This window comes from Heterocephalus glaber, unplaced genomic scaffold (genome assembly GCF_053883595.1).
Source record: "Heterocephalus glaber isolate CG9 unplaced genomic scaffold, H.glaber_assembly_v1.0 deba00000621, whole genome shotgun sequence".
In the NCBI taxonomy this organism is placed as follows: Eukaryota; Metazoa; Chordata; class Mammalia; order Rodentia; family Bathyergidae; genus Heterocephalus; species Heterocephalus glaber.
Window position 1 is genome coordinate 34907890 of NW_028258153.1, and position 24089 is coordinate 34931978.

General features: G+C 40.5%; 1 protein-coding gene across 1 annotated transcript in view; it reads right to left on the reverse strand.

Annotated features, from left to right (window-relative positions):
* Window positions 1-858: 858 nt before the first annotated feature.
* Window positions 859-24089, reverse strand: part of Diras2 (DIRAS family GTPase 2) — a 32498-nt gene continuing 9267 nt past the window's right edge. The window contains exon 2 of the mRNA XM_004870057.3: window positions 859-5609. Within this exon, the coding sequence (XP_004870114.1) occupies window positions 4978-5577 (600 nt within the window). The 5' untranslated portion in view covers window positions 5578-5609 and the 3' untranslated portion in view covers window positions 859-4977. The remainder of the gene's footprint in view (window positions 5610-24089) is intronic.

A 24089-nucleotide genomic window follows, 5' to 3' on the forward strand; every position in this document is an offset into this window, starting at 1 on the left:
GCAGAATTGAAACAAGTGGGGTTTGTCTCCCCTTCTCATTTGAGCCAGGTGAGTCCTTCTTGTCTTCCTTCCCTTTCACTTTTCCTGCTGAAATATCTGCCTCATTTTCACCTGGTGTCTGTGTAGAAAAGTAGCTCAGTTAGCTTCTGAGCGAAGCAGCAGCAGTGAGGGGACAGGCCTGAGACAGAGTTGGGTGATCAATCATGTTGCTGGGGATCGAAATGACCACAGAGAGCGACCTGGACTTTGGACCAAGAATGATTCTCAGGCAGCATGGGATGCAGCCCCTTCCCTATTAAAGGGAGCTGCAGCTACTCCCTGATAACCTCCTGAGTCATGAGGGACTTAAAATGCACAATAATCAGATTTTTGCTAAAATACCAGTTTCCTTTAAATCCTACATGTGAGAGAACTGGGTTGAAGAACCCAAGGTCCAATTGGTCATTTTACCCACCGCACTACCTGTGATAGGCGACTAAACAACCGAGCAATGCCTGTGCTCTGCTGATCTACGTGACTCTAGAACAAGAGACCACATAGGCACCCACTTGGAAATGGAAGAGATAATTCTTTTTATTATTTCCAATAAAACTCTCCCAACCTCCGCCTTTGGTTTGTGATTTCATTGCTCGACCTTTGAGGAAACATGAGCTCGGTACACGCAGTGATGAAAGGCCAGTGACAAAAATCTCACAGCATACCACAAACAAGCTGCCGTTTCCCACCCACGATGGGCACTGATCCAGAGATCCTCACAGGCTGACGATCAGCACAGGACAGCCACTGGCTGAGAGCAGTGCAAAGCCATCACAAACTAGCTACACCCTTGGGAAACATCACCACCCTGCAGCCAGAGCGTCATATCTGAGCTTTATTGTAACATGTTCCATCATTTTCAGAATATCACTGCAACTAGAAACTCATGTGCAAGGGTGATTTTTATAACCAGATAGTAAATAAAATATAATAGAGAATGGAATTATAACAATAGATATACCTTAAATATATACATGTTGATATCCCACATGTACAAAAGTCATGCTCTGCAAATACTTAGTCTACATACAGCCTTGTGGGCTACTGAATTCCAGAATGTGTCCAGGATTTACATGAGGCCCATGAGTTATGGGGATTTCCAGAGAGCTCGTGTAGGAGTAACACACTACAAATTTGGGAGGAAAAAGTATCACAGAGCAGTTTTTAAAAATATTTAATACATTTTTTGTTCTACAAAGAATGAACATTTAAATATTACAAACAGTGAAACAAATATACTACCTTATAGATATGTATAATTTACTACTTTATACTTCAAAAATGCAGGAAGATAAATTATATAATATATATAATTTTAGATATAATGAACAATTCAATATTGCTCTTATGTTGGTCTTGCTGCATTGTATGCATGCCCATGGCTTGTCACTGGGTGGAGAGGAGACCAGTAGGGACAGAAGGGAACTTATGGAGCTCCATCCTTAATCCCACAGTGCCATCTTCAAAGCAGTATTAAGAGTTTTTAACTTACTGGGGTTGGGTCAAAAACTTCCGTGCCCATGTACAATGTGGGATGTGTCTTCAAGAACTAAAACTCCAGGGCCAGGGATTTAGCTCAGTGGTTCCATCTGCCTCAAAAGCGGAAGAACCAGGGTTCGATCCCTGGTACCAAAAAAAAAAAAAAAGAAAAAAGAAAAAAAAGAAAATATTCCATATTTGGGGTGGGACCAAACAAATGTTGAAAGTCATCTGACCTAGTAGTACATACTAACTCTTCAAGCTCTGAGTCAGTTGGGCTAAAAGATGATGTTGAGATAACCATTGATATTCTTTATCTAGTTCATAGGAAATGACCTCAGAATGAAGCCCCAGAGTGGAGGCTTTCTTAGCCTCTAAACTCATGAATGAAACATGAAGGGATGAACTTTATCCTGAATGAGGTCTGATTCTCATTCATTCTTGTATTGATAAATCCCTAAATAGTTAAAAATGTAGAAAATGACTTCGAAGGACTAAAAGAAACCTTGGGTCATGATCAGTGGAAATAGGCCATTCAGTAGGAGGCACTCACAATAAAACCCTTACTAACCTGATAGTTGGAGGTGAAGATCATAGTTCACTATTAAGAGAGAACCCACCCCAATCTATACGCTCTGCGCTGGTCATCAGGGTGTGGCCTCGTCCACTTTGCTCATACCCAAAAGGCAAACTGATAATCTCTTAGGAATCAGAAACAACACAGTGACAAATAGGAAAAGATGTTGCAGAAAAGCCAATTGCTAGGTCTCACTGGAAATAGGAGCCCAAATGAGGGATTTAAAGAGAGCCCAGAACTGGCCACACCTGAGCTCCCTGCTGCTCCAAACCCAGGCCCCTCCTTTCTCGCTGTAAATGTACCCTTCCCGTAAAGCTGGAGAAAGGTTGTTCTAGAGAACTAAGATGGTAAGAACATGGGGCCAGCTGATTCTCAAAAACACCTCCTACATGTTAAACACATCACCAGCGGTAAATCCCCATCAACCGGTGACTGGATAAAGAAGATGTGGTTTTTCTATAAAATGGAGTACTACTCAGCCATAAAGAATGAGAAACTAGAGACATTTATAGCTAAATGGATGGACCTTGAGGCCAAACTCTTAAGTGAAATAAATAGGACACACATGTGTAAATACCGAATAGTTTCTCTGGTGTGAGAAACTGAAAGTGTAAATAAGAATCAAAATGTATAATAGATAATGTGAAATAGGAAGAAAAGGTCCAAAGGGGAAGGGGAAGTAGGAGGCCTAGGGGAAAGGAAAGAAGGGAAAAGAATAAATATGAGAAAAGGAAAAAATGGAAACAAAGTCTTTGTAAATAGGGAGGGATGGAAGGGGGTTGAAGGGAGGGCAGGGGAAGGGGAAAAAATAAAAACCGAGATATATCATGTAAAGGTCCAGATTCCCAAAGATGAATGTCATCATACTGTATACCTAAAATGTACCAAGAAACTTACGGTGGGGAAAAAAAGAAAATAAAAAATAATTGCCAAGAATGGAAAAGGGGAAGTAGGGAATTACTGTTTAATGAGTGCAGAGTTTCAACTCTGCAGGATGAAAACTTTCTGGAGATGAATAGTACAATTTTATGAATGCATTTAAGACCACTCAGCTTTGTATTTAACAAGGTTAAGATAGCATTTTTTGCGTTATATGAAACAAATGAAGAAGCAAATAAAGTCATTAAAGTTGAGCATCGGGGAAAAAGAAAAAATCACCTCCCACAAGGTAAACGTATTCAGCAGAGTTAAGATAGTGCTAAGAGGAGGAGACCAGACAAGGGAGGTGAACTAGGAAGGGCCAAAGGGAAGCAGCATCTACTGAGAGCACAGTGTGCCTCAGAGGACCAAGGTGACCCTGTGGCCACAGCAGGAAGCCGTGCGAAGAAGGAACCCTAAAGACAGAAGGGGCAGGAGGTGGTCCATGCAACTTCCCCAACTTGAGAGCTCTCCCCAGGGCTGGCAACGCTGCCCAGCAGACAAGAGGCCCTGTGTGCAGGCCTACGTGTGCTGCAGCTTCCTCTTCCTGCTGGGGGCACCAGGAAGGATGGCCAAGAGGAGGACGCGGCAGGCTGGCTGGCTGTCTTCTGCCAACTGAAGCAAAAGACTCAGGCTCTGCCAGTGGGAATTTTCAAGAAACAGAGCCCAACAAGGCTTCACGATGGCAGAGTGGTTAGAGGGCACGGGATTCGCCCAGGACAGAGCACCAGGCCTGTCTACAGCCATGACTGTCTGCCCTGAGATGCACAGGAACCAGCAGGGGCTATAACTGGGTTTGAAGAATTAAGGTTGTACACATCATCACTGGAAGATACTTGTTTCTAGGGGAAATACTGCATTGAACAGATCTTAGAGGACAAGTATAATAAACATGCAAGAGGCCTGACTCCTAATTAAATGCATTTCCAGGAGTGTATTTCCAATATAGATGGATCATCAAAAACACAGTGAACAAGTTGTGTCAAAGTACTTCATTAAGGTGCAAAATGTGGCACATACATGTTCGTGTCATTTAGAAAATGCGTGTGCTTCTGGTTGTCAGATGGCCTTTGTTGGATGCTACCCAGCTGGATACAGGTCAAGTTATTGAAGAGAAGAAATCTGTCTTAGAGGGAGAAAAAAGTTTAAAAATAGCTACTTTATTTGCTTTTATTTAAAATCTGAGGGCTGGAAGAAGACACAGCCCTCCCAGACCAAAGGAAAGAAACTTCACATTTCTAAAACCCTCAGTACAACACACAAGAACGTTATTGCGATGTTTTAATAATGTCACATTACCTTTACTCAAAAATGAAAGTACTTTCTCACACAAGAGCACACTGTTAGTGAACTCATCATTGCATGGGAAATTAAGTGCTCTACTCAGCTAAGAAGATGTGTGCTAACTAGATCTACAGGAGGTGAATCATCCCCTCGGGGCAGGAAAGGGGAATGGAGGGGGAATGCACATCCTGTGGGGGTCCACTTAGGGGAACCACTGTGTCCACTTGGGACCAGCTGGTCCTCTCACCCACCCTCAAAGATGCTACTGGCTTCTGGGCAGGGAGAGCTGCCTGGTGTGGGCCCACAGTTCCGGGCTAACATGCCTCAACACACACACAGGTGACCTGTGTCCCCTCCCCTTACCCTTCTTCCCCTGGGTCTAGTCCTCCCACCTCCTAATGGCCAAAGCCTCCCACAAGCGCAGTGGCTGGCACCTCTTGCATTTGGCCTGGGATCCTGAGCTGTTGGATTTTCTTTTTACTGCCTGGCAAGTGTGTGACTCCAGAGAGGGGTGGCCAATGGTGTAGTGGTGTGGACCGCCCTGGTAGGGACATGAGGGTGCACTCGGGCAGATGCAATGTGTCACACGTGGGCCTCAGACATGCTGCCCGGACAGGGAGGGTGCACTGGGAGGGGCCCGGCTGGGCACACAGCTCCTCCGCAGGCACAGGTGGATGGGGCCTTCACATGACCACACACTTGCCCTTTAGCTTCTCTTTCCTCTTCTGCTGCTTACTCTTCTTGCCGTCGATCTGGAGGCTCACGGTCCTGCGCTTCTCCAGGTTGAGCAGCTCCTGAAACAGCTCCTTCACGTTGTGGTTGAGCTTGGCTGAGGTCTCCATGAAGGCACACTTCCACGCCCGTGCCAGGGCCTCAGCTTCACCGCTCTGTACCTCCCGGCTGGGGCTCTCATCACACTTGTTGCCCACCAGCATGATGGGGATGCTGTCCACATCCCCCTTGATCTCACAGATCTGCTCGTAGATGGGCTTGAGCTCCTCCAGCGACTGCCGGCTGGTGATGGAATAGACCAGGATGAAGGCGTGGCCCTTGGAGATGGACAGCCGCTGCATGGCGGGGAACTGGTGGCTGCCGGTGGTATCAGTGATCTGCAGCGTGCAGATGCTCTTGTCACAGCTGATCACCTGCCGGTACGTGTCCTCCACTGTGGGGATGTAGCTCTCCCGGAACGTGCCCTTCACAAACCTCAGGACCAGAGAGCTCTTGCCCACGCCCCCTGCTCCGAACACAGCCACCCGGTAGTCGTTGCTCTGCTCAGGCATGTTGAGGGCTCCAGTTAACTGCAGGGAGATGCCTGGCAAAGGAAGCAGATGTGGAGAGAATTAATAATAATAAAAAAATTCAAAAACATCACTTAGCCTTCCTTTGATAGCTCTTTTTAAAAACAGAGTGATTAAGTTTGCTTTCACTCTTCCAGCATAAGAGCAATTCAGATTTCAACTACAAATTTCTCTAATTCTAAAGCCAGTAAGTTTGGTCAATCCTCAGTTTTGCATGAAGCAACCAATGTACTCAAGGGCTAACTGGAGTCAGTCTGTTTGTCCTTATTGACTCTGAGCCTGAGCATGTTGGCTCACACACAGATCCTTCGCCTAGAGAAAAGATGCAGAGTCAGACCAAGAGAGACCGAACCCAGGACAGGAAATCTCCACATCCCAGTCAGGCACCCTCTCTCTCTCCTCCCTTCTCTTCGCTCTCTTCTCCTCCTCTCTCCTTTCTTCTCTCTCTCTCTCTCCCTCTCTCTGCCCCTCTCTTTCCCTCTCTCTTTCGCCTCTCTCTCACAAATAATCTCAGAATGCCTTCAGTGCTTCACCTGAAGTGCTGCATATGCTCGTGAGAAGCGTGTATGACTTTTTTCTTCTCAAATACTAGGAGGGGGAACAAGGAAGAAGCGCTTCATATTTGAATGTTTATATTAACACATGAAACCCTCACCACTGCTTATCTCTGTTATACAGTGATGAAATTGGAAAAAGAAGGGATAGGGAATATAATATTCCTGCTATCACACAGCCAGTAAGGGACAAGGCTAGGATTCAAATCAAAAATAGTGTGGACACGGTGGCCACCCTTTAGCTCGACTGCAGAAAGGACTGGTCACAGGGCCACACGCATTACTCATGCCAGAGTACAGATGGACTTGGATAGTTGTTTTATACATTAAATGATTAAATGATTGTCTGTGCTTTATTTTTAAGAATTATAAGGATCTGAGACTACCAGTATAGCTCTATAAAGTACTCATTAGTGGCCATTAAAACTGAATAAAATGGGGTTTGTTTTATTGCAAACATCACTTTTTGTCTAAGATTTGTAAATATGTTTTATTCATTTGTAAACTATCAAATATCTTTCATCTTACCCCTTTTTTTTTGTTAAGGAAGAGCACATCATATTCAAAAGCAGAGAATTAGGGAACATTCATCTTCTTTAGACAAGTAATATGTTAATGTGAAACATGGAATTTATTCTCTTCTGCAGGCAAACATTGTCCTAACTTTTCAATTTCCTACTCTTAAAAGAACTGTGCTATGATAATCAGCACTGGTGAGCACAATTATTTTCAGAGTCCAGTAAAAATTATCAAACATAATTAATAACATGAGGAAGCGGGTTTGCACAATGAATACACCTCCTGGAAGAGGGAAAACCAGCTTAAGTCCAAGACTGCAAATCACCCATGTGTCCATCTTCTGATTTTGTTATGCACATTTTCCTACACGTCAGCTGAACGGAACACTCAGTTGTTCTAGCGTGCACTTTGGAACCCTAAACCTACCAAGAAACTGCAAAAGCAGGGGCCAGGGATTTAGACCAGTGGCACCGCACCTGCCTTGCAAATCCAAGGTCCTGAGTTTGATACCTAGTACAAAAAAAAAAGAAAGAAACTGAAGAAGCATGAATGGTAAGAGAAAAACTAAAAAGATAAAAGATATCAGGAAGTTCATTAACAAGAAAAGACTACAGTAGGAGAGCCTGTTTAGGAGTTTGATTAAGTCTATTAAATGCTCTCAGATAATAAAGATCAATCTAGGAGTGCAACATTGTGACAAATTGTCTCACAATTTAGATTTTTTTTAAAAAAAATCACAGACAAATGGAATCTGATCTAAAATTTCTCTCTGTATCCTCAAACTCTGTCTTTGCTAGGAAGGCAGTTTCCTCATTGTCTTGCCTACTATTACAATTATTTAGCTCCAGACTCTAGTGTAAGAATCTGGCTGGAAGAGAACACATCTTAACAAACTGCATACTACTGTCACCAAAAGAGCTCTTGGTCCATAGCATATGTTCTTTATGAGTTTGTTCAATATGTGGTCATATGTGTTCAGATGCTGCCACAATCAAGCTGGCAACCAAAACACAGAAAGCAAATACCAAACATAAAAACATTCATGGCTCCTGTTTCTCGTTTGTCCAAAGACATAAATATCTAGTGAGCTTTGGCTAAAGGCCAGGCTCTGGGCAAGGGGCCAGGAAACCACTGTGCAGAGACCTAAGACCAGATCTCTCCTCTGGAACCTAGACTCAAGTGGAACGGACAGAAATAAAAAAGATTACTTCAGAAATATTTAATGAATTATATCAGAAGCTGAAAGACAGAGGTCTGAAGGAACCTAATCTAACCTAAAATGTCAGGAAGGATTTCCCTAAGGAGCAGGGAACTGAAAAAAAAAATAGGAGTCAGGCAGGGGTGGATGTGTGAGGTTCAATGTGCATTTATGAGCTAAGGACGGGGCAGTAACTCCGTACTGGTCCTCAGACCAGTTCTTACCAAACTGTAAAGAATATTCTTCTCTCTGAGAAGCATTCATTTATTTCACCAGCATTTATGAAATACTTTCTATATACCACTTACCCACTGGAAGATCCTAGCAGTAGAAGGCAGAAAGGCACAGGATGGATACATTACATCCTGCATGGTAGACGCTATGATAAAGCTATAAACAAAGGCAGGAAAAGAACCCAGTGGGCACCTGATTCTGCTTGGAACCCAGGAAACATCTCACTGAGGGCTGGGATCTGCCACATGGAAAGGGACAAAAGGCCTGTGGGCCAGAAGAAATCACCTAGTAGAAAGGAAAACAGGCAGGAAATAAGAGTTGGTATTCACGGCACAGCAGGAAGCTGTGGTAACTGGCCTCCGGGGTTCAGTCTGAGAGAGCAGGGGAGTAGTGGTACCATCAAGATAAGCGGCAGAGGAAAGAAGGAGGTTTGGAGGAAAGGAGCTGCAATGGGGTCAGGTTTGTAAAATAAGGAGAGCAAGAAATCTGGTAGATGATTGGGTTTTTGTTAGAAACTCGGCCGAGAGATTTAGGTTAATGATAAATATTTGCCTATCAACCTTCCACAAACAGCTCTATAATATACAATCATCCCCCAGGGGTAGAGTATGGGGAATAAAGGAGAAGACTAAACGCCTGATTTGTGCTGCTAAGATTTGTACTAAAAGAATGTGGCAAGTTACTCAGGCTCTAGTTCTAAAATGGAGATAATAACCCAGCCTTCTTCTGCCATGGAGGGCACCTGAGACAATACCATTGTACACCCCACACAATTCCCACGACCGAGTTTCCTGGCTACCTTCACTCAGAGCCAAGCAAAGAAGAGGTCATAACGGAACAGCAAGCTGAGGGGTGTGGCCAAGTGGTAAGAAAGCAACAAAAAAACTCTAGGAGCAGGAAATGTCGAAAAGACTGAGAGGGGAGGGGTGTGAAGTAGTATTTAAAGGAAAATTACAATTATAAGGTAACTATAATTGCTCATTTAAAAAGAATAAAGTTCTCAAGTTAATAACCTAATCTTCTACCTTAAAATAAGGGAGAAAAGAGCAAACTCAACCCAACAAAAATCCAGGAAAATTTAGAGTACAGTGTAAAATAATAAAATAAAAAACAGAGAAATAGAGAAAGAAAAACCAATAAAACTAGAAGTTGGTTCTTTGAAAATGTAAACAAAAGCGATAAAATTTTAGCTAGATTGATTTTAAAAAGTGAGAAGACTCAAATTAGTAAAAGCAGAAATAAAATAAGAGAAATTACTACGGATCTTACACAAATGAAAGGATGACAAAGGATATAAGGGACTCTTATGAACCCTATATGCCACATGACAATTTAGATAATATACATGAAACAGATACAAATTACCAAAGCTGACACAAGGAGAGATAAAAAATATGAATAGAATTATAACAGGTAAGTAGATTAAATTAGCAATCAAGGAAATAAACTACTCACAAAGAAAATTCCAGGTCTAGGTGGCTTCACTGGTGAATTCCAGCCAATTTTTAAAGAAAAAAGATACTAGTTATTCAGAAACATGCCAAAAAAATTGAAGAGAAAAGAATATTTATCATTCTATAGATCTGGTTTTATTCTGATACTAAAGCCAAGCAAAGGTATCACAATAAAGCTATAGACCAATATCTCTTAAGAATATAGATGCAAAAACCCTCAACAAAATACTAAAAAAGCTGAACCTATGAATATATAAAAAGGATTATACAACATAACCAAGTGGGATTTATACCAGAAATGCAAAGTTGCTTTCACATTTAAAAATTAAATAATGTGATATACTACATCAATAAAATAAAAACAAACAATAAAATCCCAGCATTTGGAAAGAAATGAACAAAGTTATAAAAATTCAATGTCCAATTGTGATACACATACACCCAAGAATAAAAGGAAACTTCTTCAGTGTATTTGTCACCTTCTCATCATTGGGACAAAATACCTGACACCCATCAGTTACAGGAAGAGAAGTTAATTTGATTCACAGCTTCTGAGGGTTCAGTCCATGGTTGGCTGGCTCCAAGGCAGAAATGATATGGCAGAAGGGCATTTCTAAGAAAAGCTGCTTGACTAAAGCAGCCAAGGAGCAGAGAGAGCAGGGAAGAGCCAGAGCAAAGATATATCCTCCAGGGACATAGCCCATGGAACCACCTCTTCCAACAGCACATTCAGCTAGGCATGAATTAATCCATCAGTGAGTATGGCACCCTCAGCTAATTACCCAAGCCCCATCTTTGAACACATGAGACTTTGAGGCAACGTTTTTTTTCCCTTAAATTCTTTTATTGGTACATTTTAGGTATACAGTACATTTACATTTATCATTGGGTGCTTGGACCTGTACGTGATGTATCTTAGTTCTTAAGTTCCTAATTTTTTCCCCACTCCCTGTCCTCCCTTCACCCCCCCCTCCACCTTTCCCCATTTACAAAGACTTTGTTTCCATTTTTTCCTTTTCTTATAATTTTAAATTGAGCCCACAACATCAAGCACATTAAGGATGGACATACATGAAAAACCTGCAGCTTGCCTAACACTTCATGGTGAAAGACTGAATGTGTTTTCCCTAAAATCAGAAGAAAGATAAAGGTTTTTTTGTTCTTGCAACTTCTAGTCAACATTAGCAAGGGAAATTGAGCAAGAAAATGATAAAGTCATGCATACTGAAAGTAAAAAAGAAAACCATCCCAATCTGCACATGTCCTGAACTTGTGAAGGAATCCACTATAACACTTAGAACCAATAAGCCAATTCAGCAAGTTGTCAGAATCTGACATTCATATTTTAAAAATACTCTTGCAATAAACAATCTGAAAATGAAATTAAGAAAACAATTCCATTAACTGTGTAGAAAAGAACACTTAGGGATAAATTTAACAAAAAATATAAAACTTATACTCTGAAAATTATAAAATATTGTTGAAAGAAATTTAAGATCTTAAAAAATAGGAAGACAGTGTATGTTTGTATACCAAAAGACTTAAAATTGTTAAGACAATAACATTCCCTGAATCATCTACACATTGAATGTAAGCCCTAAAAATTTCCTACCGGCTATCTGTGGATATTGACAAAAATGGGACCAATATTTATATAAAAATTCAAGAGACCCAAAACAGACAAAACAATGTTGGAGAAAAAAGAAAATGAAAAAAACTAGAGAATATATATAAGCTAGAGGATATATACAAGCTAGAGTACATATATTTTGAACTCACTACAGGCTCAGATAAACAAGGCAGCATGGTACTAACACAGGATAGACATATAGATGAACAGAATGGCCAGAGTCCAGAAATAAACTTTAACATTCATAGTCAATTAACTTTGACAAATATCCTAAGAAAATTCAATGGAGAAAGAACATTCTTTTCAACAAATGATGTTCGATTAAATGGATATTCATAAGCAAAAGGCTGAAGTTGGACCCACTCCTTTTTACAATATAAGAATTAGCAAAATGAGCCTGGCGTGGTGGTACATGCCTATAATCCCAGCCCTCGGGAGGCTGAATCAGGAGGATAGCTGTAAATTCAAGGCCAGGATGAACTACACAGTGAGACCCTATTTCAAAAAAAAAAGAATTACAAAAATGAGTTAAAGACCTGAATGTAAGGGCTGAATGTAAAACTATAAAACTCTCAGAAGAAAATATGAGTATAAACTCTTATGGCCTTAGGCTAGAAAATGGTTTAGATATGAATAAAAAGATTAAAACTAGGTGAGTCACATTTCATTCCAAATTGACAGACACTGTCAAGCAACTACACAAGGACAGTAGGAATTTTTTTTAAATTATATATTTGATAAGGGATTAATTACAGATATATAAAGAACTAAAATTCTACAATAAAACAACCTATTTAAAAAAATGAGTGAAAGACTTGAATAGACATTCCTCCAAAGATATTACAAAAACGGTACATGAAAACACACTCAAGACCATCAGTCACTAAGAAATGCAAAATACTCATTGGGCTGCCAATAGTAACAATAAGAAGAAAGATAATAAGAATAAAGAAACAATAAGAAGAAACAAAATAACAAATGTCAGCAAGGGTGTAGGGAAAGTGTACACTGTTGGTCAAGAATGTAAAATGGACTTTATACTTCTTTGGAAAACATTCTCAATTCCTTAAAAAGTGAAACATAGCATTATCATATGACCCATTTCTCTCCTATGTGTATAGATACGCATGAGAAATGAACACATACACCCACAAAGAGTACATGAATTTTCACAGCACTATTATTCATAAGGGCCAACAAGTGGAAACCACACATATATCTATCAGCTATTGGATAAATCCAGTGTGGAACAGCCTCACAATGAAATATCATTCAGCAATAAAAAAGAATTGAAGAACTGCCCCATGGCACAGCATGGATGAACTCTGAAAACATTACATGAAGTGGAAGAAATCAGGAACATAAGGCCACACACATTGTACATGATTCTATTTATACGAAACATGAGGAATATGAAACACATAGAATTGCAAATATATAGAGGCTGCCTTGGTTCTAAGCTTAAGAGGCCCCTAAAGGCCCACATGATGAAGCTAGTTCCCTGGCACCTGGCACTACTGGGGTGCTGTGGGGCATCTAAGAAGTGGGGCCCAGGGGAAATCTTCAGGTCACTGGGATGCGGTCTCGGAGGGATGGTGGGGGCTGCCTCCTGGGTTTGTTCTGTCACTGCCTGGCCACGAGGGGGTCAGTTCTGCTCCACCATACACTTTCACAGAGATGGCCTCCATAGCCCCAGAGGGGCCACCAATCAGATGGATCCCTCCACAACTGTGGGCCAGTGTGAACCTTTCCTAAGTGCACAGTCTTGAGCATCCGCCATAGTAACACAAAGCTGAGAGGCGCAGATACAGAAAAGCCCTTCTGGGGCTGCCCAGGAATGTGGCAGGTGGGCCTCGGGGGGAAATGGAGAACGAATGACAATAGGTAGTGAGGATGGCTTCTTTTGTGACAATGAAAATGTCCCCAAATATGGGAGCATCCTAAACATCCACAATGGGAAGATAAGTGAGCCCCACTGTATTCACACAGTGAGAAACAATGCACTGAATGAATATATTCATACAAGGAGCGAAAAGAGCATTAGGAGCACAGCCTGAAGAAACCTGATTGAAAGCGGCAGCTGCCACTGGGTGAAGAAATGCTGAATATCTGGACGTGGGTGACACTCACACAAATGTGGACCCGTGCTGTTACATAAGATGATGATTTAGATTATTCTGAATGAGTTTTCCTTCAAAATTACCGTAGAAATGGAAACCCAAAATTTTAAAAAATCATTTAAAAAACACAAGGAATGTAAACATTATGTATGCCAAATATGCACAAAAAAAGGAAAGGGATCAAGAGATTGGTAGAAGAGTTGGGAGGGAAGGGAATGGAATGAAAAAAGAAATTAAGATGTGCTATGTACATGTACTAGCTCCACAGAGGAAATCTAAACACTATGTACCACAAACATCTACGAATAAACTAAAATAAATTTTTTTAAAAACTGAGAAAGGCCAATTGCCCATTAACTGGAGACTGGATAAAAAAAAAAAAATGTGTTTTTTTTTAATGGAGTACTACTTAGCCATAAAGAATGAGAAATTGGAGACATTTCTAGCTAAATGGATGCACATTGAGGCCATACTGTTAAGTGAAATAAATAGAACACACATGTGTAAATACCAAATTGTTTCTTTGCTGTGAGAAACTGAAAGTGTAAATAAGGATCAAAAGGTGTAATAGATAATGTGAAATAGGAGGAAAAGGTCCAAAGGAGAAAGGGAAGTGGGAGGAGTTGGGGAAAGGAATGAAGGGAATGGGATTAATATGAGAAAATGGAAAAATGGAAGCAAAGTCTTTGTAAATAGTGAGGGATGGAGGGGATGAAGGGAGGGCTGGGGAAGGGGGAAAAAATAAGAACCAAGAGATTGCGGAAAGGTGCAAATTTCCAATGATGAATGTCATTACATTGCATACCTAAAATGTACCCATAAAATTAATTTAAAAAAAAGAGAACTCTAATAAGGTTTGGTCTCAGACTACTCCAGTAAGTAGGGTACTAAGGTTGAGACATTGTGAAAAAAAAAATGGAAAACAAAGCTTTGATTTGGAAAGCAGGAATGAGATAAAGCCTAGTGAAGTTTTAATTAAGTGACATAGTGTGGGATGTGCAGGAAGAAGAAGACATGTGCAAAGGGTTGAGAGTGACGGAAACTGAAGCGCTGCCTAGAAACTAGAAAAGATTCATAAATTTATCTTTAAAGTGATTTAGAGATTAAGAAAAGGGGAAAGGATAATCAGTGTGAGGTCATGTAGGGATGAGATGGGAGGGAGAGTTCCTGGGTAAAGATCACCATGGAGCACAACGAGGACACAGGAGTCATGGGGACCCAGGTTATGCATGGCAGGTCTGTTTTCAAAAGGAAGAGGGGAAAGAGGAGCAGGAGGGAAGAGGGGGGAGAGAAGGGGGAGGAGCGAGGGGAGGATGAAGAAGGGGAGCAGGAGGGGGATGAGGAGGAGGAAGAGGAAAAGGGGCAGGAAACGCAGCAGCCAGAAATGATCAGCTTAAAGCTGGCCATTCCTACCCAAACCACCAAGTTTTACTGAGAGTAGAAGAAAGCCTTGAATGATTAATTGAATAAGCATTTATAAAAGTAAACTTGAGAACCAATACAAGATAACATAATGCATGTACTTGGTTTAGAAAAGTGCACGCAAATACAAAATGTTCTTTTATCCTTACCCAGGCCCTTGCCTTCAGCTGTCCTAGTTTCTCTTCTCAGAAATAACCATTGTCAAATAACCATTGTTTAAAAGAATGAAAAATCAGTTGTTTTTTGCTGTTCACCCTTAGAAATTTAAATCATACACTCATGACTTGAGTAATAGATCTTAATGTCTTGACATTGATTTGGGACCATATCTAGTCACAGTATTAACACAATTACATTCCTTCATGTCTTCGTCCATTTTCTGTTGCTATAATGGAATTCCACAGACTGGGAAACAGATGAAGAATAAATTTTCATCAGCTCAGGTTCTAGAGGCCCGAGGCCAAGGGCTGCATCAGGTGAGGCTTGTGAGCACTCACAGGGTCCTGAGGCTGCACAGGGCTCCACAGAGCAGTCCAGAGCGAGCACACAGCTCAGGTCCCTCCCTCTTTCTTATAAAGCTCCCACTGCCCTCATGGGGCTCCTCATGACCTCATCTCACGCCATGAACCTCCCAACATCCCCACTTCTATCAACACACGACCTTGGCAATCGTGTTTCCGATACATGGATACTGGGGACACACTCAAACCACGACTACTGCCTGATTTTTGTCAGTTGCACTATATTTTCAAATATATACCAAATTTGTGTTTTCTAGATATAATATTTGCAATGTCTTCTAAAGCTTAAAAATCAATATTCTGTGCTTTTCAGGTTGCCTCGACACCCTACCAATAAGAAGCATTCATAGAATTTTGAAAAATTTTTCACTATAAAAATAGACAGCAGCTTAGACTCCTGAGAGGCAAAGGTCATCTTCTTCTATTAAGCTTTGCTAACTGTGGGCTTGACTTTTTTTTCTGGTGCCAGAGATCAAACTCAGGACCTTTCACTTGCCAGGCAGGCATCCCCAGCCCTTAAACTTTGCTAACTGAAGAATTATTGTCTGTCAATGATATTTGGGTTTTATTTTTCATTCTGAAATTTTTTTCCCTAAATAACTCTCAACTACCAATTTTTTAAATCTCAATTTGTCCGTGTTCTTGAACCTACTGTATGTTTCGTTATAAACGTTACTGAAAATTTACTTTAGATGGCCCTATAGTTTGGATGTGATTTCAGTGTCCCCTGAGGTTCCATGTGTTGGAATTTAATCCCGACTGTGAGGAATTTAACCAGTAGAGACTTGTATGATTATAGTGTTTGGAAATTGGTGAGAATTAAATAAAGTTACTAAGGTGGAGCCACTATAATTGGATCCTAGTAACTTTATAAGAAGAGGGAGAGAGACCAGAACACACACAGACACACAACTCACACACATGTATGCAGAAAATCTCTGTCTCTTGCATGCTCTTTCTTATGCTGCCTCAGGACACTGCCAAAAAGAAAGTCAATCACCAGATGCAGCCCTTGGCCATGCACCTCAAGAAGCATGAGTCAAACCCGTTTTCTTTATAAAGAAGCTGCCTTGGGTATTCCATTATAGTAAGAAAAAAAATGGTCTAATATAGATGGTCTTAAAATTTCTGAGCTCGTGCCCTCTCCATTGACAGAATCTGTAATGAGTCAAACCAAACTGCAAGTCTTTCTTCAGATGTTAACAATTATTTTATTTTTAATCTTAACTTCAAGGCTGTTTATGTGAAATCCAAAGTCAACAGAATTCTCTTTCCTTTATAGAAAATCAGTGTTTTATTTTCCTTAGCTTTGAAAGGGTCAGAGTTTTCTAACCTTGGAGTTACAATGTTTAACGAGGATATATATAAAATTGCCTTTTAATTTTTTAAAACTTTATCTTGGGATGAAGAAAAGAGGAAAAAACCTGATTCTTTTTGCAGCTTGGGAAATTTTTCAACTTTTAAAAAATTACAACATCCTAACCTCTATTTTTCTGTCCTGATCCTCTATTAGATGATGACTTATCATACCTGTTCTTCATTCCTCTAGGATTTTCTCCCTTATATTTTCACTGGCCTTTCTGGTGCTCTGCTTTTTCTGTTTTCACAGAAGCATTTTCTTATCTCAGGGGAAATGACACCATGTCAAATTTTAATGAGAGCGCTCACTGAAATGTGCTGCTGCTCTTCTCCCCACTCATCTGAGATCCCTCTGGTTCCGTTCACTGTGGTTCTTCTCTGTCCTGTCCTTGGTTCCCCTACATGGCTTCCAGCCTCTGGTTTCCCATTTGAGTTACAGTGCAAAACGCTGGCTGGAGAGGAGGCTGGAATGGACTCTCCTGAGGATGCCCGGGTCTTCTCACCCTGAACAGTGAGGCTGTCTGGGGCCCTTTCGCTTTCCTTGTCTTGAACTTAGCTGAACTAACAGTCCCTGCGGTCTCCCACATCTCTGTAAACCTCACATGTGAACAGGCCAACAAAGAGAAGGGCCAGGGAAAGGGAGCACATTACCCACCTCAAAGTGGCGTGTGATATGAAAATGTGTGTCCATGAAGAACTCAAAGCCAAATCTTTGCAATACTGAAAATCAAGTAACAGCCTAGATTCTAGGGAAAATGAATTTTGATTTCCTGGGTCACAAAAGGTTTCTACTCAAGTATACTCTGGAAGGAATTTAGGTCCATGTGAATGAAATAGAAGGAACATCTCAGATAAAACAAACCCATAGTCTTTATCTGTATTATACCTAGAAATTATCTGTATCTGTATTATACCTAGAATATTATCTGTATTATACCTAGAAATAATCCCGTAACAGAGTTGCCCACTATATAGATGGATTCCACAATCACAGAGTCAACCAAACATGGATTAAAAATATGAGGGAAAAGTGTGTGTTAATACTGACTGAACATGTACAACTTTTCTTCTATTCCCTAAACCAGTGATGGCGAACCTTTTAGAGCTTTCAATGATCCAAACAGCCTGATATGGCACATGTGCCATAGGTTTGCCACCACTGTCCTAAACAATGCAGCATAACTATTTACATAGCATTTACCCTGCATGCATCAGGTACTAGTAAGTAGTCTAATGATGACTTAAAGTATACATATACAAACTCCACCATGATAAATGTGATCACTGTGTACTGTAAACATGTACTAATAAAAAATAAAAATATATAATGTTTACGTGAGGATGTGTGTAGGTTCTGTGTCAACAAAATACCACTGTGTACAAGGGACTTGGGCACCCTAACTGTTGGTTTCCTGGAACCTGCAAATATCCAGGTGTGACTGTGGCTGAAGCTCATGAAGCATTAAAGAATGGAAGAAGTTCCTCAGGGTAAACACTTCCAAATGCCTGATAATGTAGCACCACTGTCCTGCCAGAATCACCCCACCTCACTATGAGCTTAAAGGAACGTCCTGGACACCTCATTTGCCACAATGCTTTGTCCTCATGGTGACACTGAACCATTATTCACTTTAAGCAAATTCCACATTTAAAGTTCACACTTGACAGCCCACTGAAACTTATCAATAATACAAGGTGAATGAGTTAAGCAAAAATAGGGACTATTTCTGATATTACAACATGACTAATTATATTTTTTAAAGAAATTAATAAACAGCTTTCAACTAAGCATCAATCCTCTGGAATATATACTTGTCTAGGTAAGGTATATATTTTTATATACTTTCAGATTCTTGGTTTAAGTAAAGGTTTCTTTCATTACCTTCTTATTGGAATCAAAAATATGAAAGATTTATTTGATACTGGGAAATGCTTGACTGACTATGAAAGAGACATCCGTGGCTTGTCTTTCTCCATAAAAGCAAGACCCTCTTTCAGGAACTATGTTTCACAGTGTTTTAGGGACACTCTCCCTGCAAAGTCAAGGCAGGTGCCGAAGTGTGGGCATAGCCAGAGGGTCTCGGGTGCTTGTGACAAGATGCATAAAAACTGCTACAATGAAATAGTGGCACAGAATGAGGACCTTCTTGGAGTAGAAAGAAGATAATCAATTATTTTTAGGAGTTTCAACTCTAAGAGCCAAACAACTCCGTAGCTTAAAGTTTGTTGAACTGTGTCTGAAACAATTTCATTTGGGAAAAGTAAGAAGGCCAGGGTTCAAAGAAAATGCTGTTAGTGACACTTTTAAAACTCTCCAGATCCTGACTTTATTTTAGGCAATTTCTGCTTTATTCCTTTTCTTTCCATATGAGCAAAGGAAATAAAAAGAAAAATTATGTCATAATAAACAACACAGTCACCCCCAGTGAATACCCAGTGCAGCATGCTAATCCTTGAAGGGAAAGGAATAGTAAAACATGAAGACAGGTGGAGAGAAGGGCTTTGCACACATGGGAGAAAAGTGCTCAGGACAGTTATGATGGCTCACTGACCTACTGTGTGCAGCTCAGGGGCCTCATTCACTGTCAGCTGACTGGAACACAGGGCTTCATTCATGCATTTCAGTGGACCTATTTCTAGGGTTAGGCAAGTAAAACTTTACAAAATTGACAAGTGACTAGAAAAGATTTTTTTTAAATACCATGAATAATTTTGTTGTTCATGCTTTTGGTGTCGCATCTAAACATCCATTACCAAATCCAAGGTTATGAATATATTCCCTATATGTCTTCTAAGATTTTTAGGGTTTAATTATCAAATGTAGGTTACCCATCCATGCGGCGTTAACTCCTGTACACGTGTGAAGTTGGGGTCCAGCTGCATCCTTTTACGTGTGAATCTCCAGTGGTTCTATCTCATTTACTCACCGAGAAGTCAAGTCTTTCCCCACTGAGGGGAGCAGGACTTTTGAGAAAAACTAATCAGCTGTAAACACAAGGGTTTATTTCTGTAGTCTCAATTCCACCCTACTGATCTACATGTCTGTGTACAGGCCAGCACCATTTGGTTTTGTAGGAGGTTTTGAAATTAGGAAGTATAAGTTCTCTAACTTTCTTCTTTTTTTTAAAGATTATTTTGGCTATTCAAGATCATTCTAATTCTATATGAATAGATAAATTAGACTTCATCAAAATTAAAAATCCATTTGTGCAAAAAAGAATACTATTGAGAAAGTTATTCAAGAATCTACAGAAGAGGAAATATATATATTGATCTAGTATCCAGAATATAAAAAGAACTCTTGCAACTGAACAACAAAGGAACAAAGAAAACAACTAAAACATGGACAAAGATCTTAGACATTTCCCTAAAGAAGATATATAAATGGCCAACATGCATAGGAAAAGATGTTCAACATCATTACTCATTAGGGAAACTCAAATAAAAACTGCAATGGAGAACCACTTCATACCCACTTAGAATAAGTACTTTAAAAAAAAAGAAAATAACAACTGTTGACAAAGATGTGGAGAAATTGATACCTTTTGGCATTGAGGTGGGACTCAAAATTGGTACAACCTCCGTGGAAAAAGTTAAAAACAAAATTACCATATGATCCAGCAATTCTACTTCTGAGTGTATACCCCAAAGAGTGGAAAGCGGGGACTCTTAAGTACACCAGTGTTTACAGATGCATTATACCCGATGGCAGAGAGGCAGAAGAAACCCAAATGCCCATCGAAAGATAAAGACTGGATAAACAAAATGCAGTATATACACAGAAAGGAATATTACTCAGCCTTAAAAGGGAAGAAAATTGTAACACATGCTACAATACAGCTGACCCTTGAGAACATTATGTTAAGTGACGTCATAAGTCCGTGATAAAATGACAACTGATTCCACTTTCTTGAGGTATCTAGCATAGTGACTGAGTTCACAGACATACAAAGTAGAGTGAGGTTGCCAGGTGCTGGGGATGAGGGTGATGGGAGTGGTTGCTCGCTGGGTCTGGAGCTTCAATTTTCCAAGATGAAGAGCTGTAGACACACATGGGGTGGTGGTTGCACTGTTGAATGTGCTTATTGCCACTGAACGCTATGCTTGAAAATGTTAGATTTTGTGTTATGTAGATTTTACCATGATAAAAACCTGACTACAGTGTCAACACTTTTAGCAATAACAGCTAAGGCATGTAGGAAAGCTAAAACTCATGATGCGCACACAGTCTGCACTGCAGACATTCCTCTTTCATCAGCCTCATTACAAAATAAAAACAGTAAAGATCTAATCTGATCTCTAAGGCCCCCAGAACCTAATTTTTGAAGAAGATCAAGTAAAATGCACACCTACATCCTGGCCCTAACTGCACCTTGTACTGTTGATCGTATGAAACCAGCCCTCTTAGCCTTAGTGTCTCAAACTGAGCCCTCAGCCCTGGGCTGCTGGATTATCAGCTACCTGCTACTTGACCAGTGGACTCAATCAATGAAAATGAATGATTACAAAAGAATGTTCAACATCTCATCTACAATTCTGATACTAATTATAAATTGAAATGATAATACATTATATATAAGTTAAAATATACTATTTAAATTAATTTCATCTGTGTCTTTTTACTTGTTCAAATATGTTAACTGAAAAACACACAATGACTTTCTTGGCTCCCATGTTAGGACTATTGGTCTGCACTGTTCCATAACATGAAATAAACATTTTCCACAAAGTTTAATAGCATAATACTTAATCCAATATGTCACAAAATTTAACTGAACTTGGATTTACTGAAATTGCCTAGAATTCTTTTGAAGTTTTTTTTATTAATAGGGAAAACCTACAAACCACTGAAAAAAAAATTACTTTCCTGCTGTGGTAAAATATAACAAATAATAGGAGACAAATTCAAATATATTCCTACCTTAAAATCCTACAGGAAGATCTATGGGAAAAGAACTACACTGAAGGGGTAAAGAAACTAATACTAGAAGTTGCATAGAGGGGCAATTTGGGTAAACATACAAGTATTTTAAATACACCTCAGTCCATGAGTTAGTTGCTAGAATGATTCTCTTTTAATAAGATACTCTGGATTATATAGCTTTCTCTTAGTACATATTTGTGCATTTAATTCTATTGTCTCACTATCTGTCTTACTCAGGCCTCAGTGCCAGGAAGCAGGGATGACTGGGGTCATTCATCAGCACACTGGCACCTCCGACCCAGTGCAGAACACACTGAGTATTTGCTATGGAAATACATATTTTTGTGTGAGCCAACAGAGGAAAGTCTTACTGGGGAAAACAAATAAATTCTTTAAAGAAGTTAAATGAAAACAAAGTTATTTTTGAAAATATATGAAAGGAACCACTCATAGGATGGTAACGTCCATTGATATAAAAAATTCCACAGACAGGAACCAAATCAGAGAGAAATGAATTGACTATCACTCATCAGTACACTGTCTCAGCAACAGAGCTGAGGCCAAAAGTAGGCAGGAGCTACTGGATGTCATGGATCTGGAAATTTCATTTTTAACATATGGCAGCAAGAACTTTAAGATACAGTATAATTTTTCTAATGTTTTATATGGAGATGGGGAACAACCATGAGAATAATTGCTACCATAGGATGGTTCACTAGCTATCTTGCAGCAAAGAAATAAGAGTTGAAGAATTAAATCAAGTTACCCATTTTTCTTTTATACAGAAGAACGATTGTTCTACACTCATTCGTATTTTCCATTTGACAAGAGGCTTTTTGTAGCATGCCAAATAGTAGATATTTTCCAAAATTAATCACAATTCCTCCATCCTTGTAACATGAAGGTAACATTTTAAGCATGACAGACACAGTACCTACTTTGGAAAACCAATCATCCCAGAGAGAGAACATTTTGTGAAGAGATATGTAAACCTGATTAGGCCATTAAAATTGGCCCTACGTATCCATGGCCCTACACATCAGAGTCCGTGGATTCAGCCAATCTTGGATTAAAATTCTTCAGGGAAAAAAAACCTGTTTATTCTGAACATGTCAAGATTTTCATTTCCACGTCATTATTCCATAAACAATTAGTATAACAACTATTAATGTACCATTTACATTGTATTAGGTATTATAAGTAATATAGAGGCCATTTAAAGTATAGGAGTGGATGAACATAGTTTATGTACAGACACAGTTCTCCATTTTATATAAATGGGATCTGGGAATCTGCAGATTTGGGTATCCTCAGGGAATCCTGGAGCCAGTACCTCTCAGACACCAAGGGGCATGACTTTCCCCAAACAATGCATATATATCCAAGACTAACAAACGAAACACCTTCTCCTATTGGCAGAATTGAAAATCACATTTTTAAGTCATTATCATTCTGAATGCAAGATTTCCAAGGACATGGAATCCATTTGATCAAGACACATGAATGCAATACCTTTCAACTCAAGAATATATCAGGGCATGCGAGGTGACAAGAGGCCAGGGTAGGACTACATGAAAGGTTGATCTTTGAGCAAAGGTTTGAGAAAGGTGTTGGTTTGAGCCCTGTGGGAGCCTGATGAGGAAGTGCCCAGGCAGAGGGAACCACAGGTGCAAACACAGACACTTGTCTTCTGCCAGCTCCGGAGATGAGCAGGAGTGTCAAAGGAATGGGGCAGGGCTGGGCAGGGCCAGGCAGCTCTTGAAGAGCCTGTAAACACGGGCAAAAATGCAGCTTTAATTCTGAGAAGGACAGGAGGCCACCAGAGGGTTCTAGAGCAGAATGGTGACAGGTTAGGACCTTCATTGTAAAGGGTCCACTGCGAGGACCCTGGCAATAGAACAGCAGGAGTGGTGGCGGGAGCCCGGGAAGGAAGCTCCAGCAACAAACTGTAAGCATGCCAAGGACACTGTGCCCTGAGGTGGTGGTGGTGGTGGGGGAATGACACCACCTTCCATAGCGGCCTGGGCTCACACCTCCATCCTGGCTCCTCACCCTTCTGCTCAGTGCACTCGGTCCGGGTAACATCTGCTCTCACTACCTGAAACCTTACCCACACGCACAGAGCCCCCAACCACATCTGTGGTGGCACCTCTGCCCTAAGCTGCAGACTAACAGACCCTCGTCCTTCTCAACATCTCTGTGAGGGTGCTGTGACCTGGGAGGGAAGAGCTCCCCACACTACCCTGCACTAGTCCTCTACAGCTTCTTCTCACTTGGCCTGGCAACTCCATCCTTCCGGTTTCCCAGGCCAAGAACCCCAGAGTTCTCCTTGGCTCTGTGTCCTCTTCTACCTCACATATACTCTATCGGCAACGTTTATCAGAGATACCTTCAAAAGACACTCAGGCTCAACCAAGGTTCCCTTCCCTGTGCCCACGTGCTCTCAGAGCACTTTCTTTCTCACCTGGATTCCTGCAACAGCACCCAAGTGGCCAGTTCACTTCAGGCTCCAGTCACTCCAGTTCCCTCCCACCCCTGGCTCCAGAAATGCGTCTGTGT